The following is a 19,080-nucleotide window of genomic DNA, read 5'->3' on the forward strand; positions in this document are numbered from 1 at the left end:
ATGGTTTTCAAGTGGGACAGTACTAGCTTTTCAAAGATTTTCATAACTACAGATCTTAGAGCAACTGGTCTGTAGTCATTCAGTTCCTTGATGGTGGGCTTCTTCGGCACTGGGATGATAGTAGAGCATTTGAAGCAATAAGGAACATAGCACATCTCTAGTGATTTATTGAAGATTCAGGTGAAGATGGGGGCCAATTGGTCAGCACAGACTTTTAAGCAAGAAGGAATTATCTTGTCTGGGCCTGGAGCTTTTCCTGGCTTTTGTCTGTGAAATAGGTTTTGCACTTCCTTTTCTGTGATCACTAGGGGTTGTGAACCCAATGGAATGGGGTCAGTTGTAGGAGGCTTGGCTGTTGTTGATGTGTCTGAGATGGGGGTTGTGGAGATAGGTGACTGTAGTTTCCTTTCAAACCTGCAGTGAAACACATTCAGGTCATCTGCCAGTGGCTGATTTCCTTCAGCCTGGGAAGGAGGTTTGCCATAGCTGGTGACATTTTAAAGAGTTTTCCACATGTATGCTGGTTCATTTGTTGAGAACTGATTCTTTAGCTTCGCAGAGTAGTTTCTTTTTGCAGTTCTGATCTCTCTTGTTAATACATTTCTGGCCTGATTGTACAGCATTTTATCACCTTTTATGTAGGCTTCCTCTTTGGAACATGGTAGCTGCTTAAGTTTAACCGTGAACCAAGGTTTATTGTTACTGTATATTCTCAAGTTCCTGGTGGGTACACATAGTTCATCTAAGTCTGTGAGTTCATCTAAGTCTGCAGTTCATCTAAGTCTGTACTTTCAAAAACATTCCAATCAATGCAGTCAAGGCAGGCCTATAGCTTTAACTTTGCCTGCTCCGTCCAGGTCTTCACTGATTTAATTGTTGAGTTTGTGGTTTTAAGTCTTTGCCTGTAAGCAGGTACAAGGTGAATCATGCAATGATCAGTGTCCCACAGCTGCTCATGATAAGGACCGATAAATATCTTTTAGTGTTGTGTAGCAATGGTCTAAAGTATTCTTGCCTCTAGTGGGACAATTGACATGCTGAAAGTATTTTGGTAGCTCTTTCTTTCTTTCTTTAATTGTCCAATTCTAGAGTGCATTGCACTTTTAACATCCGATGGTAGATCAAGCAGCCATTTCTGAAGTTCTTTTCAGTTCAATTATGAAGAAATCTTCTTTCCTGAAGTAGCCTGATCTTACCAGTTTCCTAAATTGACAAACATGGCTAGCAAGCTAGAAAGAGAGAAAGTACATTGGTATTTAACTGTAGAATTAAAGCTGCATAGCATAGAGTAGACAGACTTTCATAAAAGTTCTGTTGGTCCTTAGAAAAAAGGCTGGCTCTTCATAACTTTTAAATGGGCTCTAAAAACATTAGGGTGGAGAGACTGTTCCAGCAAATAACTTATACAGACAAGAAAGCAATTGGAAAATAGTACATATAAAAACAACAGGGCAGTGCAGGTCTTCCAATTCAAAAGCATAAAGATATATTTGGGAGCACTGAGGAATGTGAATGTAGCACCAGTCTTCTACTCTGTAAGGCTTAAAGTTTAAGCCAAATACAGCATTCCCAGGTTCATTTGGCTGACTTCCACAGCTGTCATGCAATCCCATTTTTTAGCCTTACACAACCCTAGTAATTAGTAATACAGCAGGGCACCTTCAAGACACTTTATGAGGATTTATTCACCAAGGAGCAAAATATCTTAATAAATCATGATCACCCACTGTAGGTTAAACCGGCATTAACCTATAATTATTTACTAGTTTATCTTCTTGAACCCAATGGGAGTTTAGGATTTTGATACTCAATATATGTAAAATAATATAATAAAGTGCTTTAACAGAGGCTATGTTTTTACCAAGAACTTCCTGAATGAGAAGCAAAACATTTTCAAATTAAAAAAAAAAAGGGGGAAATCCAGTTGGCCTCTTGAAAAGCACTTTTGGGACGACCATGACCTGGATGATTGAGCATCTCCATAGACATTTAACAGCTGAAAGCTTATCAAAGAGATACAACATAAAATTAAGGAGAAATTTCCTATTGATGAGAACAATCGGTGGAACAGCTTGCCTCCAGAAGTTGTACGTGCTTCATCACTAGAACTTTTAACGAGATTGGACAATCATTTGTTCAGAATGGTATAGGTCTCCTGCGTAAGCAGAGGATTGGACCAGAAGACCTCCAAAGTTCCTTCCAATTCTGTTATTCTGAAATTCTGATACATATGGCAAAAATGTCTCTACTATAACCATTCCCATCCTGGCAACCTCCAAAGGCACTGGGGTTCACAACTCCCAAATTCAAAGATAGGATACGATGATATAAAGTTTTCTGAAACTTGAAGCCCTCATACATCGGGATACTGCTCAGCTGGATATTCTTTAATGTATACAGTATAACCCAACACTGTGATGCAAGTACACAATTATTTACAGTCAGGTCCAGAAATATTGGGACATCGACACAATTCTAACATCTTTGGCTCTATAAAGCACCACAATGGAGTTGGAATGAAATAAACACAATGTGCTTTAACTGCAGACTGTCAGCTTTAATTTGAGAGTAGGCACATCCAACTCAGGTGAACGGTGTAGGACTTACAGCAGTTTGCATATGTGCCTCCCACTTGTTAAGGGACCAAAGGTAATGGGACAATTGGCTTCTCAGCTGTTCCATGGCCAGGTGTGTGATATTCCCTCATTACCCCAATTACAATGTGCAGATAAAAGGCCCAGAGTTCATTTCAAGTGTTCTATTTGCATTTGGAATCTGTTGCTGTCAACTCTCAAGATGAGATCCAAAGAGCTGTCACTATCAGTGAAGCAAGCTATCATTAGGCTGAAGAAACAAAACAAACCCATCAGAGAGATAGCAAGAACATTAGGCGTGGCCAAAACAACTGTTTGGAACATTCTCAAAAAGAAGGAATGCACCGGTGAGCTCAGCAACACCAAAAGACCCGGGAGACCACAGAAAACAACTGTGGTGGATGACCGAAGAATTCTTTCCCTGATGAAGAAAACACCCTTCACAACAGTTGGCCAGATCAAGAACACTCTCCAGGAGGTAGGTGTATGTGTGTCAAAGTCAACAATCGAGAAGATTTCACCAGAGTGAATACAGAGGATTCACAAGATGTAAACCATTGCTGAGCCTCAAAAACAGGAAAGCCAGATTAGAGTTTGCCAAACAACATCTAACAAAGCCTTCACAGTTCTGGAACAAGATCCTATGGACAGATGAGACCAAGATCAACTTGTACCAGAGTGATGGGAAGAGAAGAGGATGGAGAAGGAAAGGAACTGCTCATGATCCTAAGCATACCACCTCATCAGTGAAGCATGGTGGTGGTAGTGTCATGGCGTGGGCATGTATGGCTGCCAATGGAACTGGTTCTCTTGTATTTATTGATGATGTGACTGCTGACAAAAGCAGCAGGATGAATTCTGAAGTGTTTCGGGCAATATTATCTGCTCACATTCAGCCAAATGCTGCAGAACTCATTGGACGGCGCTTCACAGTGCAGATGGACACTGACCCAAAGCATACTGCAAAAGCAACCAAAGAGTTTTTGAAGGGACAGAAGTGGAATGTTATGCAATGGCCAAGTCAATCACCTGACCTGAATCCCATTGAGCATGCATTTCACTTGCTGAAGACAAAACTGAAGGGAAAATGTCCCAAGAACAAGCAGGAACTGAAGACAGTTGCAGTAGAGGCCTGGCAGAGCATCACCAGGGATGAAACCCAGCGTCTGGTGATGTCTATGTGTTCCAGACTTCAGGCTGTGATTGACTGCAAAGGATTTGCAACCAAGTATTAAGAAGGGAAAGTTTGATTTATGATTATTATTCTGTCCCATTACCTTTGGTCCCTTAACAAGTGGGAGGCACATAGGCAAACTGCTGTACATCCTACACCGTTCACCTGAGTTGGATGTACATACCCTCAAATTAAAGCTGACAGTCTGCAGTTAAAGCACATTGTGTTTGTTTCATTCCAACTCCATTGTGGTGGTGTACAGAGCCAAAGATGTTAGAATTGTGTCGATGTCCCAATATTTCTGGACCTGACTGTATATAATTATATGTATGTAAATGCAACTTATTAGTAGCATGTAAATGGAATTTCTACCTGGTAAGACTGCCCATGAAGAGAAGTACTTCCTTGCAAAGAACAGGCATTGAATGACATGTAAAGGGCCCAGGCATGTAAACTACACACACACACAAAAATGTCTGTGGCTTTTTGTAAATTCCATTACGTCTTTTGAAGAGATGTTTAATAATATATGGGAAATCCCTTTCTTCCTTTTACACTGTTCTTTCTTCAATCTAATTTATTCTGTGCAATTTGCAAAAATACATGGGTCCAAAGTTAGCCGTGAGGTGAGGCAGGATAAGTTCTCCAAGTCTACAATTTGAATAGAAAGAAAACGTGTTCTGGAACAATCTCCGAAAATGGCTCAAGTCCTCTACTCTCACATTGATGCTGTACTGGATGTTTAGTAACTCCACAGCTCTCTCAACCACATACTCATTTTGGAGCTCAGACAGAGAGCATGTGGAATACACCACCTCTCCTCCTGGTTTAGCAGCAAGCACGCCAGCTCTGGAAAAAAGCAGGAAAGAAATTAATTTGGGGAATGCCTCTCAACTGTACTGAGCCACTTATTCAACAGAGTGAAGCATACGCTATATGCCAGTGCAAGAATGCACAGGAAATCCTTACTCTACACTATATTTTGGGCCCTAGATATACACAGAATCAATTCTCCTTTCTCTGCCTTGTTAATTTGTCATTAATTTACTGAGTTCCTAGAAATAATGCTTATAGGCACCGATAGACCCAGACATCTCCCATGGAATCCTACCTGTCACACTTGCCTTTTTTGTTTTGTTACTAGGCACACCAGTATTCTGCGAATGGGAAACCCCTGCATACTTATGCCAGGCCGACCTCATTTTTTCAAAACTCAAATCTGGCCTCCAGCCAAAGAGAATGAAATCCTAGCCAGCAGTATTGTTTTCGCCCAGCCATCAAATAATGAAAAAGCATAATTGAGTATTATGGAATTTTCAAAGTATTTAGTTCAAGAGTGGAAGACTCCTGGGTATAAGAATATTAACGTAGTTGAAATTGCAGTTTCATAAAGGGTAATATTTTAGTTGCTTGGTCATTCCATCACTTCAAGCTCTTTGTCACCCAATACATAATAAATCACCAGGATTGTCTACTGCTTTTGATTTTTTGAAGCTTCGGGTCTTCTTCAATGACCTTGCCTTACATTATACATCTCAAATATTTAACCTATAGCTTAATTATTAGTTAGACTTTATTAGACTTCTAATTAGTAGTCTGGCTTTACTTTATCTAGTATTGATTTTTCTTGCCAATGAAGGGGATAACTTTCTCCAGCACCACAATTCAAAAGCATAGATTTTCTTTGCTTTGTATTTATGACAGTCTAGCTTTCACAGCTATCTTATGATTGGGAAGAGAGCCTTGATACGATGTACCATGGTTGGCAGTAAAGTGTCTCTATAAATATATATATCTAGATTTGCCATATTTCACCTAAGCAGCAGACATCTTTTTTTCCTTTTGGTTAACCATCTCTGTGCAGTTTTGACCCTAAGAAAATAATGTGTGTTACTACTTCTTTCCTATTGGCAATGGGTTGACACTAGCAATTGACACAATTTTAGAATGTTGGTTTTTTTAAAAAAAACACCACTAGGCATCAGACTGGTTTTTTTACTCCCATCTTTCATCTTCAACACATGATTTAGTCTTCCTCACTTCTAGCCATGAATGTAATATCATAAGCATATTTGGGGTTATTTATATGTATTCCAATAGTTTTAACTTCAATTTCTGTTCTATTCTGGGGGCAATTCATTGGTTTATGAAAGTGAATTTTCTGAACTGTTTGATATATCTTGGAATTGGAACACCACAAATTGATCCCTATTGGTAGACTTTACTTCTGGACATTGCAAGACCATCTTTGGAATTGCAAGGCCCAGGGCAAGAGAGGAACAAAACATTTTTGAGCTGTCTAGAACATACTTTTCTTGAATCATTGGTAGACAACACATTATAATCACTCACATGAGCAGTTGCAGCTGGAGCATTGGCAACATCTGACGTTCCCCTTTTCTTGCATATGTGAAGATATTGTTCTCTTCTTCCAAGACTGATTTTCGATCATTTGTGCATGGCACGTCAACAAGTACCTAAAAGGAACCAAACAAATATTATCTCTGGTAAATATTTTCACAATTTCCTTACATTAAAGTCAACTTTACATTATACTTTTAATTCTATTTCCGTGTACAATGGAAAGTCAAGCAAAGTTTTGAAGCTTTAGACATTGAAAAGATAGGTTGTCAAGTTGGAATGGTTGGAAACTAATCAAAGAGAGAAACAACCTGGAATTTATTTATTTATTTATTAGTCACATTTTTATGCTGCCCAACTCCCGAGGGACTCGAGAGAAGCTTCCTAATAGTGGGGACAATTAACCAGTGGAACAGCTTGCCTCCAGAAATCATGGGCACTCCATCAGTGAAGGTTTTTAAGAAGAGACTAGACAAGTCACTTGTCTGAAATGGTATAGGATCTCCTACTTGAGCAGGGCTGGACTAGAAGATGCCCAAGGTATGGTATGGTATGGTATGGGTATGGGTATGGGTATGGGTATGGGTATGGGTATGGGTATGGTATGGTACTGTATTCTTATTTTCTATTCTATTCTATTCTATTCTATTCTATTCTATTCTATTCTATTCTATTCTATTCTATTCTATTCTATTCTATTCTATTCTCTGCCGTGTATTTTAATCTGGGGATTTGGGGTTTTAAATTGGATTGTACCATTTTAATTCTATTTATTGTTGGATTGCTTATTTTGTGAGCGCCCCGAGTCCTTTGGGAGAAGGGCGGCATATAAATATGACAATATTCTATTCTATTCTATTCTATTCTATTCTATTCTATTCTATTCTATTCTATTCTATTCTATTCTATTCTATTCTATTCTATTCTTTTGGAAAAAGTATGATAGGAATATTGACCATCTCTTGCAATTCTACTTACAGCAATAACTATTCTTAGATCCAGTGTATGTAAACAAATGCTGAAAACTCATTATGGTGCTATGGGTGCTGTGCTAGACCAAGGCTGGGAAACCAAGGTTCACATTTCTAGCTTGCTATAAAGTTTCCTGAATAAACTTGAAACAACCACCTATGGTTCATGGATTGCTACGGTCCATGGCCCCTTGGAAACCAGCCATGCAAGCGGCGGGTGAGTTTGTGAAGCTTCATTCACACAGGCGGCGGGCACACACATGAAACCATCCCCTCCCTCCCGCCGAGGTCAGTCCGCAGAGCCAGAAAGGTTGGAGACCGCGGCTTTAAATGACAAAACTAAGCAAGCAAGTTCTATTCTGACAGAGCACTGCTTGAGCTCACCCAGTGTTCTGCCGTGTAGGGCTTTAAAGATAATGTCCAGCATTTGAATTCAGTCCAGAAGCTGACTGATAACCAATACCGTAAACTTAAAATAGGTATTATTTATTATTATTATTATTTATTTATTTATTAATGAGATTTATATGCCGCCCTATCTCCAGCCGGACTCAGGGCGGCTTCGAACTGGAGGGATTGCTTCTGCTACTGCATTTGAGGCAGTTCGTTTCACAGGGAACTAAATCAAGACTTGAGTTACAGGTAGTACTCTACCTACAACAGTTCATTTAGTGACCGTTCAAAGTTACAACGGCACTGAAAAAAGTGACTTGTGATCGTTTTTGACCCTTATGGCGGTTACAGCATCCCCATGGTCCCACGATCCAAATTCGGATGCTTGGCAACTGACTCACATTTATGACAGTTGCAGTGTCCCAGGGTCATGGGATATGCTTTTGCAACCTTCTGACAAGCAGTGTCAATGGAGAAGCCAGATTCAGTTAACAATTAATTTAACAAATGCAGTGATTCACTTAACAAATGTGGCAGGAAAAGTTGTAAAATAGGGCAAAACTCACTTAACAAATTTGTCACTTTAGCAACATAAATTTTGGGCTCAATTGTGGCCGTAAGCAATTGCAATAGCACTTAGACTTATATACCGCTTCACAGTGCTTTATAGCCCTCTCTAAGCGGTTTACAGAGTCAGCATATTGCCTCCAATAATTTGGGTCCTCATTTTACCCACCTCGGAAGGATGAAAGGCTGAGTCAACCTTGAGCCTAGTGAGATTTGAACTGCCGAATTGCAGGCAGCCAGCAGAAGTACTGCACTCTAACCACTGTGCCATCATGGCTCCTGTACTGATTGTAGAGCATAAATAATCAAGGATAGATGATTAAGGATTTTATTACAGCATACTGAAGTGGATATTGTTAATTTTAAGATTAAAACCCCCCAAAATCTGCTCTATCAGTCTTGGCTATAAACTCCCTGTACTGCCGCTATAGGGAGAATTCTAGGGATGATCTAGTAAAGGCGGAAGACTGGAAAGAAATGAAAAAAAAAAAAATCTAAGAATGAAAAAAAAATGAAGAAATGAAATGAAAAAAAAAAAATACCTAAATGATTTTATTTGGCAAATGAAACCCCAGATTCTGATTTATTAAGAAATAAAGATGTTTCAATTTCCAATAGCAAGACTTAGAATAATACTTACCTTATCATAAGTACTTGTTTCTGTGTGACACCAGTTTCTTCCATCCCATGAAGTAACCCGCACTCTATTTTGGATCTCTTTGGGAAGATAGCTGCGAAGGACATTACGTAGCCGGACCGTGCGAGACATAGAGAGATCATTGGCTGTCAGCTCACCTATTTCAAGAAGAAATAGGTAAGAGTCCTGGTAGCGCAGCAGACTAAAGCACTGTTATTAACGTCAGCTGCCTGCAATTACTGCAAATTCAAATCTCACCAGGCTCAAGATTGACTCAGCCTTCCATCCTTTCTAAGGTAGGTAAAATGAGGACCCAGATTGTGAGGGCAATAAACTGACTTTGTATAAAATATACAAAAGTATGAAGGCTATTGCTTAATGCATTGTAAGCCGCCCTGAGTCTTTGGAGAAGGGCGGCATATAAATCAAATTAAAAAAAAGAAAAAAAAAGTAGTAGGGATGAAATCTGGGACTTTTCCTATGCAAAACATGTTTTCTACACCTGAGCTATGTAGCCCTTCTCCAAAGAGAAGACATATGAGTATCTTCTCCTCCAAAATCTTTCACTGGAATGACAGCCTACAAGTGACAAAAAAAAAAAAACAAACCCAAGGCTGTAGCACTCCATATATAAAAGTTAAAGTCAATTTTGTGTATTGTTATTGGGGAGGCTATGACTTTTCAATCAATATGCACAAAACGTGTAATATTCCCAACTCTATATTTTGAATGAAAAGTATATATTCACAAGGATATAACCCTTACTGGTTGGGGAATTCTGGGAGCGGAAGTCCACATTATCTTAAATTTGCCAAGTTTGAAAGGTGCAGATTTATTCTACCTAAAATTTCAAAAGAACAGTTTCACCAACTCATCTGTCTATACCACAAATGAATTATCTAAACTTGGAAAAGCAACAAGTAAAACATGATAGTAAATCATGCTACTTACGACAATACCCAGTCTGTAAAAGTGCCAGTGTCTTCCCACCTGGGGCTGCACAAAGGTCAAGGACTATGTTTCCAGGCTGTACATTGAGAGCCAAAACAGGTAAAATTGAGGCAGCATCCAGGAGATAGTAACCAAGAATTCCTATGATGTCTGGTCTACAGGTCAAAGAAATATATTAGGCAAAATATACAACAATTATTGCAAATGCATACTTACTATCCCCAAATAGTTGAATATTCTTGTTGTAACTTGATGTATGTTTATACACATTACTGCTTCTGAAGATTTGTAAAATATATGCTAGGTTTTATTTACAAAAGTCCCAGGTAAATGTTAGAGAGCTGCTGTTGCTGAGATAAATGGACCAGAATATCAGGAAGGTTTCAAAGTAATTTACCTTTTTAGAAGCAACCCAGTATGTTAAGAATTTAAGGTATATATTGTATCTTGAAAAACAGTTTTATGCCACCTTTTTGTGTTTCGTATTTAACTTTTTTCTGCTTGATTTTATACAAAAAAGTATAAGAATACAAGAATTCAAAAGAATCCAAATATTAATAGATCACCTTCCATCATATCTAATTACTACCTATTGGTTGGGGCAGAGGAGAAATGTTTTTACCACAGGTGTCTTGCCCTAGTTTTAGAGACTGAATAAGCATCTCAACTATTGCTAATATAGTATTTTGGAAGATTTAGTTTATCAGAAGTTTTGATGTTATAGATTATAAGTATAATGTGTTGTATTTTGAACATTTTATCAACTGTTTTGATCAGGCTTTGGAAAATGACACATACGTGCTAAAATAAATATACGATCTATAATAGTGCATTTTTGATGGTGCAGCCAGGGACAAATATATTTAAAAAGCATGTTCTTTTGTCTTCTGAAAGATCAACACTTTATTTATTTTATTAAATTAAAAAAACATTATGAAGCAAAATAACAAGTTTAGGAAGAACAGAAAATGGCTATTTCAGAAAAGCATTCTAAAAATTCATACCTAGCTGGACGAAAACGATTGATGTCTCCTTTAGGAAATGTGTAACATTTGATGTTAGGACTGACAGAAGGAAAATGCTGTGGTTGAGTCTTTGAAAGTTCTATCTGAAGAGATGAAGTTGGCACACTGTCTTCTTCAATGGAGGAATCTAATTCCTCGGTGACTTTCTGAGATTCTTGGATGAAATCTACTGCACTCAGGTCTTCCAGACTCTGAATGACTTGTTCTACATCAGAGAAATTGTTGACTAGGGCCCCATATTTTTGCATTGACAGGAGACTGATGCGAATTGAGGGCCAGAGGCCACCAAACTGGTCTCCATAATTCATGTCAAAGACCTGGAGAGCCACTCTGCTACTAGTTGCCGGAGGAGCAGTGGCTGCCTGTACAACAATTAAAAAAAAAATAATGCAATGTAAACATTTTATAGTTGTCACTGATAATGACGAAGCATAATTTTCAAACTGGGATTGTCTACTGAGTGTGTTCTTCCTCATGCACATAGAGTAGACATAATATTTCAACATGCAATGCCCCACGATTGATAAATGTGAATAAAAACTGTAATCATGAAGCTAAGCCACACCAGTGGTGAAATGTAAAATTTGTTACTACTGGTTTTGTGGGTGTGGCTTGGGGGTTAATGTGACTGGGTGGGCATGGCCAACTTTTTTTTTTTCTTTTAAAAGCACTTTTTCTACAACCTCTTCGGCCGAAGAGGTTGTAAAAAAGTGCTTTTAAAAGCCTCTGACGATCCAGCTGAGCCGCACGATCATCAGAGGCTTTTTTTTTTACTTTTAAAAGCATTTTTTTGGCCGAAGTTGTAGAAAAAATGCTTTTAAAAGTAAAAATAAAAGCCTCTGATGATCACGAGGCTCAGCTGGGCATGGGGGGAGGGGCGCCGGGATTTTTGCTACCGGTTCTCTGAACCACCCACCATCGCTACCAGATCGGGAGCATTTCACCCCTGGCCCACACCATTATTTTCTACTTACTTTGAACTAAGAAAATCCCAGATTATAAATTCCACGCATGCCCTCTTTATATGCAAGGAACTCTAGAAGGTGTTTTCTTCAGCAAGAAAGTCTGTACGAGTAATTCTCAACTTACAACAGTTTGTTTAGTGCAGGGGTCTGCAACCCGTGGCTCTGGAGCCACATGTGGTTCTTTCATCCCTCTGCTGCAGCTCCCTGTCGTTCAAAATATGTGTCACAACCACCAATGTGTGACATCTGCTAGCACGTGATTTCTTGAGCTTTTTGACCCATTTTTTTTGGGGGGGGGGAGTTCAAAATATTTGTGTTGCATGCAGAAATAAAACTCTGTAGCAGTTCATTGATTTCATAAATGCAACACACAATAGTTTTTTTTTATACATAGCATAAAGGTAAAAAACGATATATGCAGTGTTATCTTCCATTTTAGCTGTCAAAAGGGTTTTGTAGCTCCCGGTGTTTTCTTTTCTGTGGGAAATGGATACAAATGGTTCTTTGACTGTTTAAAGTTGCTGACCCCTGGTTTAGTGATGTTCAAGTTACAACGGCACTGAAAAAAGTAACTTATGACCGTTTTTCACACTTATGATCACTGCAGCATCCCCATGGTTATGTGATCAAAATTCAGAGACTTGGCAACTGACTCATATTATGATGGTTGCAGTGTCCTGGGATCATGTGACCACTTTTTGCAAGACAAGAAAGTCAATGGGGAAACCAGATTCATTTAACAACTGTGGCAAGAAAGGTTATAAAATGGTGTAAACTTCACTTAACAAATGTTTCACTTAGCAACAGAAATTTTGGGCTCAATTATAAACGTAAATCGAGGACTATCTGTATTCAAGAGTCAAGTTCAGTCAGCTGAGTTAAACTATGTGTTAAATGATTATGCTTCAATTGCAATTATTATTGTTGAATTTATTTATCACATTACATTCCACATATCTAAATGAAAAAAGGGGGAAATCCTATTACCCCAAGATATGCATCTCCTTTAATAAAGAACACTAATAAAAGAAGCCAAATTTAGATTGCTGATAAAAGACTATAATCTGTCCTTAAACACTACACATCACCATCTATTTAAATAAAACGATATAGGCTCGATAATAAAATTCTTTGGGACTTCCAAAAAAAATCATGCATAGGACTGGGCTTCAGGAGGTACGTTTGTTCAGATAGAATAATCAGCGTAATCCAATGCAAAACTACTCTGTCATCCACGGTAATTTTAATGTAAGACCACCCCTTTCATTTGGAAAAGCAGGAGTTTCCCTTTAAATCACCAGGAGGACATGGCCCAGTATCTTAAGAAAAAGGGAAAGCCAGAGACTAGCCTATAGTATTTTTTCTTCCTTGGCCACTTTTAAGATGTGTGGACTTCAACTCCCACCATTCCCTAGCTAGCCGTGCAGGAGAATGCTGTGAATTGAAATTCACCGATCTCAAAGTGGACAAGTTTGAGAAGCATTTGTCTAATACGACCAGGGAAGATGGGTTAATTCTAATAAAGAGAGGAAAGAAAGGAAGGGAAGAGTCTAAGACAGAGGTCTTCAAACTTGGCAGCTTTAAGACTTGTGGACTTCAACTCCCAGAATTCTCCAGCCAGCATAGCTGGCTGGAGAATTCTGGGAGTTGAAGTCCACAAGTCTTAAAGCTGCCAAGTTTGAAGACCTCTGGTCTAAGAGAAGACGGGGAAGGGAGGGGAAATCAGGTCGAGATGGTTCCGTGGGGTTTACGAAGGGCTTGCGCTCTAGCTAAAGAGGCTGGCATGTTGATGAGACAGCGAACACGCGTGTGCGCGGGTGGCGCCCCGCTATCGCTCCTTATCACCCACCCATTTCTTCTTGTAATGACGATGCCGGCAGGGTCCCAAGGCAAAAAACGAAGGCGGGGCTTTCCGCAGATACCGCAGGAATAACCGCTTCCCGTTCGCCCGGTGTGCGACCGCCATGGTCGACGGCGGTATCTAGAGCCGGCGGAGGGACGGTCTAGCAACAACTCCTCCTCTTCCTCCTCCAAGAGCCACACCGTTTTAAGCTCCCCTGGCTAGCGTCGACGCGCAAAACCGTTCCGTCGCACGTAGGGATAACATAACCGGAAACCGAGCAGCTTGACATTTGGAATGACAGGCGTCGAGTGGGTTTTTTTTTTTTTTTTGTTATGTTATTGGCAGCATCTCGGCGGAGAAGGCCAGAAAATTACACATCCGCTTCCCACGTAGCTCCGTTTGGGGCAAGGAGTTAACGTTTTATTCGGGTCGGTGAATGGCTGCTTAGAACTCGTCGGCGAGATAAAAAGACAAAATGCGCTTTTCCAGAACCCTTTCCAAATGTCAGGCTCTTAGCAATTGTGTATTAAAAAGTTATTAAGTGGACAAATGAGTTTCAATTGGCCAGAAGACCATCTGTATTTAACTGAAAATTACAATGTCGAGCGTGATTTCAGTGGGTCGGTTTAACGTGTTTTCTGCCCCTTTGATCTATCTCTACTTTTGATCATTTATGCCTTTTTTGCAAACTCTTGCAATTTCTGCGCATTGACAAAGGTGATATTGTATATGGCAGAGACCAATCGAATAACAGGAAACATCCCCCCCCCTTCTTAACGTTTTCCTGCAAGTGCCGGGTCTGCTTCTCCCACCTGGATTGATTTTGAAGAGGAATTGACTGGCCCGCTTGTCTCTAGAAACTGACATCAAGGAGACTATATGCAAGTAATTTTTTTTTTCTTATTAGGACTTCTTCCCATTGGAGGTTGATATTACCTTATTTGACAACATGCTCGCATCCCATCCCCACCACTTGTGAACATCAGTAACAGGAATTGCAGATATTAATAGGGTGCTCAATTTAACAAATATTTCCCTGCCTCTTTAGTCTTTGGGACAGACTTCCAACGACCAAAATGATTGTAAAAGCTTTCCCTTCTCTAAGGCATCTTGACCTCATCATATTAGTTTTCCAGCAGCAGTTTCCACTTATTTTCTGGAGTCTTAAAATCTTAAAAATTCAGGAAATCTATTTAGCACTCTCTTGCTATCCACACATACATATGCAGTTAAAATTCTCAGTGACTTAAAATCTGAGTATGCCATACTTTTTCTGAGTGCTGTTTTAAACAAGGATATGTACTTATCACAACTGTTTTATTTTTTACAGTAAATGTTTAATGTGGAAATATACAGAAACTGTTAACACTGCAAATCATCCACAGAATACAGAAATACTATGATGCAGTAACAAAAAAAAAAAAAGGATCACTCTGTCACAGAAGCAGGTCACATCTGTGAAGTTTTCATCGGTCATGAAGAAGTCGACATGATTGAATAAACATTTATTTCAGTTTAGAGAAGAGTTTGTGAGCTACCTGTAAACCAAGAAATTAACAAATGAAAACAAGAATTTAAGCAAAAAGTATATTGTTCTACTTCTTGCATAATATATTCTTACAGTTTACTTACAGAAGTTTACTTTATTTACAAACTGCTGAGCCATAACTTTTCTAAACCGTAAGGGACAACAAAGTTTGAGAATTATAACTTCATTTGATACACATTATTATTATTTTACACAACCTTGCATAAAAGTCATGCTAAAATCAACTTACACAATGGTCTCTAGCTTCCAGGAATTCAAAGAGCTCCTCTGTACACTCTTCCTGTGTTTGCGATCTGGAGGATACTCGAGAATTACACTGCTCTAAACGTTCCAGAGCTTTTGCACATTCTTCTATTTTTGCACAGTCTTCCCTGACAATTGTTAAAGGATCCTGGAAAAAAAAGCATCACATACATAATTAATGCTCTACTAAAGACACTACCAAATGAGAGTCAAACTTACTCTTAAAGCTGGCATACCAAAGTCTATAATAATCCAGACAGTTGATAATCATAAGAAACTTAAAAACTCTAGATTATAAATTGTAGCCATTTGGGGGAAGTATCATTCTTCCTCAGACTGTAACATCCAGGACATTTTGATTTTTTTTTTTTAAAGGTAGAATTTCCCTACCAGAGCTAGCCATGTTTGGCAACTACTTTTCTGTCTTGTACTCAAGATGTTGGTGGTATCTTGCTGAAACCCATACTGGCAGTTTAAAGTCAACCTTAGTAGTTTCATTAAAGTAACACTCTCTTTCCTAAACAGCCAATAAGCCAGTTTTATCACTGACTTTTGTCACTGGAATTATGAGATGAATCCTAGATAGAATCATCTTAAAACTTACTGGGCACTTTAGCTGGTGCTGTCCCATTCCTAGTGGGCACTGTCCTTGAAGGCCATTCTATTCTGGTGCAATAGGAACTTAGAATAACTTTATTGTCACTTTGAATGTACACTAATCGGCATACATTAAAATGAAATTTCGTTGCATACAGCTATCAAGGGTCACCAACTCCACTATACATTACATAAACATGACAAAATAAATAGAGTATGGCTCTTTTGAAACAAGTTCTTCCCATATATCTGTTGGTCTCTGAGCTGTTCCCTTTGTTTATAGAGAGAAATCAGCAGCTGGGGTGGAGGCTCAATGATAAAACAGAACAGAGCAGGCCAGTTTCATGACATAGTCTCCTTACTGCATCTGTCAGCTCTGTTTGGGCTGCTTTTGACCACAGATTCCATGCACTTCTGTTTTATGTACCACAGAATATGCTATCCCAGCCACCTGTTCTAACCCTGACAGGCTGAAAGATAGGTAAGAAATAAGGACACTACTCTTCAACTACAAACCAGAACAAAGGCAACTAATATTAGTAATATGGAAGAACAAAGTATGTATTGGTGGGTGTTCTGCTACCTCTCAAACAGAAGAAGAGCAGTTTAACTGAGCCAGGAAGTGTTTTAAGCCTTGGAAGCAAAGTCCATATTAAGTTTGTCCATCTTTGCTCTTATTATAGGAATCCTAACATTCAGAAGAAATCACATATTAAAACAAGATTGGGATGTTCTAAATACAATAGTTCAGAATATTTTATTAAACAAAAATCAGGCACAAAGACGGAATACTAAGACATTCACCACATAAACACTAAATGGACATGGAATTTATCAGAACTGATCTGCCCAATTTCTATATTATCTTTTTGTTCCTGAATTATTGGTTTTAGTAAAAAGAACATATCCAATTGAACAAACAAGTACATCAGATAGAAACAGTTTGTTTCTATCACAAATTGTTAGGCACTTGTGATCAAGAAAAATAATTGATTTGTTGAAATGTAATCTACTTGTGAACCCAAATAATCCTTCCCACCTTTATATATATTTTTACCATTTTTCATCCAGACAGAATACTATAAGTAGCAAGATTCTTCTAAAAAATTATTGTTGATTGAAATGCTATGGATTACTTCTCTTGCTCAATTATCCATAAAGTTACGTACCACAAGTTCTTCTTCCTCCTCTTCCTCCTCCTGTACAGGTAAAAAAGAATCGTAATAGATTCATTAATATTCTCATATCTACATATGAAGTAACTGAATTACAAAAAATCAAAGCAATTTCAATTACAGGTAACACTTGACTTACAGCCATATATTTAGTGATTGTTTAAGGACACATGGCATTGAAAAAAGTGACTTATGACCATTTTTCACACTTAACCATTGCAGTATCCCTATGGTCATATTCAAAATTCAGACACTTGGTAAGTGGCATGTATTTATGATAGTCACAGTGTCCCAGGATCATATGATCACCTTTTGCAACCTTCTGACAAGCAAATTCAATGGGGGAAGCCAGATTCATTTAATCATATTACTAACTGCAATGATTCACTTAACAACTGTAGCATGTAAGGTCATAAAATGGGGTAAGGTAAGGGATAAAACTCATTTAACTGTCTTGCTTAACAACAGAAATTTTGGGGTCACTTGTGGTCATAAGGTGAGGATCACCTGTACTTAATTTTTTTTTATGTAGCCCCTTTCATATGGCATTCTTTCAATGTTTATTATTTAATTTTGTGGACTAATAAAGCACAGAAATGTATATAGAATAAAAGAAAAGGAAAAACACAAAAATAATTTAAAAAAGAAAATGGGAGTGAAGACCTGGAAATTATGTTACAAATAGAACTCCAAAAACTTTCAGCATTGATGAAAAGACTTCTTTATCAAAAATATGAGACAACAGCAGATATCAACAATTCACTGCTAAAAAAAAGAGTTGTAGAATTTTCCTTCCAATGTTTTATAATTCTTTCTGCCACTTCCCAGGACTGAAAAACCCACATGGAATTATATTTAAAGCAATACTTTTTTAAAAAAATATTTAAGCCAATCAGTCCTGGACTGGAATAGTAAGATTACTGTACTAGCTATGGAAGATTACCTTTCAGCCCATCATAAATAAATATGAATAACATTAGAACTCTTTGTAAAAAGAGGGATGATCATAAAAGAGTGTCATATGCAATGAGATTTTTTTTAACTTATATTTTTACAAGAAAGATAAGAAAAGAAAAATAGACAATGAACTTATAAAACTGATAAAAGCTTAATTCATGGATAATAAAGAACAGAAGGGGCTATTATAATCAAAAACAGAAGCCCCAGAGACATTCAAACGATATGCACAGACGTATTATTTAAAGTATTTATATAATGGCCAATATTTTACCCCTTAAAAAGAGTAAGGAAGCGCAGCCCACCATATATAACTACATGGGATTATTTTTCAACCCAACACAAGCATTGTGATGGGAGTTGTAGACTTCCAGATCTGCAAGGCAACCAGATGATGAAATCTGCAGCAGTAAAAAAAATTCTGTCGCTAACCACGGTCAGTTTTTCGAAATTCACACAAAGGATATTACAGAGTATATAAATTGGTCAGTGATTATTATTTTCCCCGCGGTTCTGGCACTCGGGCTATATTATAGATAATACAATATATAATGTATGTAATATATATAATATTATATATTACACAAGTGCCTTCACACACATCTAAACTAAGGTCCGTTATGTTCAAGTGTAACTCGCCACGGGTAAATGGATACACGGCTCTAATATTAGCTACTGAATGGCCTCGGATCAAGGAAACCAGCAGGTTCCCCAGATCAAGGAAACCAGCAGGCCCAAAACTGGGGGGAAAAAATGCGGAGGCTGGAGAGCGAAGAACATGCAATGTTAAATTGTGAGAATAACCCCATTCCCCTTATCTCACCTCAGGGTCGTCGCGGCGCCCCTCGATTGCCTTTTCGTCCTCCCTACCCATGTCAGCAAGTCTTCCTCAACCCCGGTTTAGCTACCGCAGAAGGACGCGCGAGGGTCACCCGCATGTCAGCGGAAATCCCGCCTATCCTCAGCAACCTTCCGATGGGGAAGTTTTTCGTGCCAGCCGACCTTCTTAAGATGGCTCCTAATTTTCTCCCATCCATCGCGTTCCCGTCGCAGCGTGCGAGTTCCCCCACATGGCACT

At 38.6% G+C, this 19,080-nt stretch overlaps 2 protein-coding genes and 1 long non-coding RNA gene across 4 annotated transcripts; 1 reads left to right on the forward strand and 2 right to left on the reverse strand.

The window, feature by feature from the left end:
* Positions 1-1,076: 1,076 nt before the first annotated feature.
* On the reverse strand, positions 1,077-13,747 carry NSUN4 (NOP2/Sun RNA methyltransferase 4). Of its 2 annotated transcripts, none has more exons than XM_070941367.1 (6): positions 13,488-13,747; positions 10,653-11,035; positions 9,649-9,803; positions 8,701-8,855; positions 6,121-6,245; positions 1,077-1,229 (listed from the first exon to the last, which is right to left on the reverse strand). In XM_070941367.1, exons 1-6 carry the CDS (start codon positions 13,602-13,604, stop codon positions 1,193-1,195), a joined length of 972 nt encoding a protein of 323 aa, XP_070797468.1. In that variant the 5' UTR covers positions 13,605-13,747; the 3' UTR covers positions 1,077-1,192. The 2 variants fall into 2 exon arrangements, with proteins under 2 accessions (XP_070797468.1, XP_070797467.1); XM_070941366.1 differs by lacking the exon at positions 1,077-1,229 and adding an exon at positions 4,031-4,617.
* Positions 13,743-15,066, forward strand: LOC139315248 (uncharacterized). Its single transcript, XR_011600250.1, has 2 exons — positions 13,743-14,362; positions 14,812-15,066. It is a non-coding gene; the product is annotated as an uncharacterized lncRNA (long non-coding RNA).
* UQCRH (ubiquinol-cytochrome c reductase hinge protein) lies at positions 14,797-19,031 on the reverse strand. The gene is made up of 4 exons (XM_070941368.1): positions 18,826-19,031; positions 17,040-17,069; positions 15,260-15,421; positions 14,797-15,019 (listed from the first exon to the last, which is right to left on the reverse strand). Exons 1-4 carry the CDS (start codon positions 18,874-18,876, stop codon positions 14,987-14,989), a joined length of 276 nt encoding a protein of 91 aa, XP_070797469.1. The 5' UTR covers positions 18,877-19,031; the 3' UTR covers positions 14,797-14,986.
* Positions 19,032-19,080: the final 49 nt, after the last annotated feature.

This window comes from Pituophis catenifer, unplaced genomic scaffold (assembly GCF_029215685.1).
Source record: "Pituophis catenifer annectens isolate HBS135680 unplaced genomic scaffold, rPitCat1.0.hap2 SCAF_3, whole genome shotgun sequence".
NCBI classification, from domain to species: Eukaryota; Metazoa; Chordata; class Lepidosauria; order Squamata; family Colubridae; genus Pituophis; species Pituophis catenifer.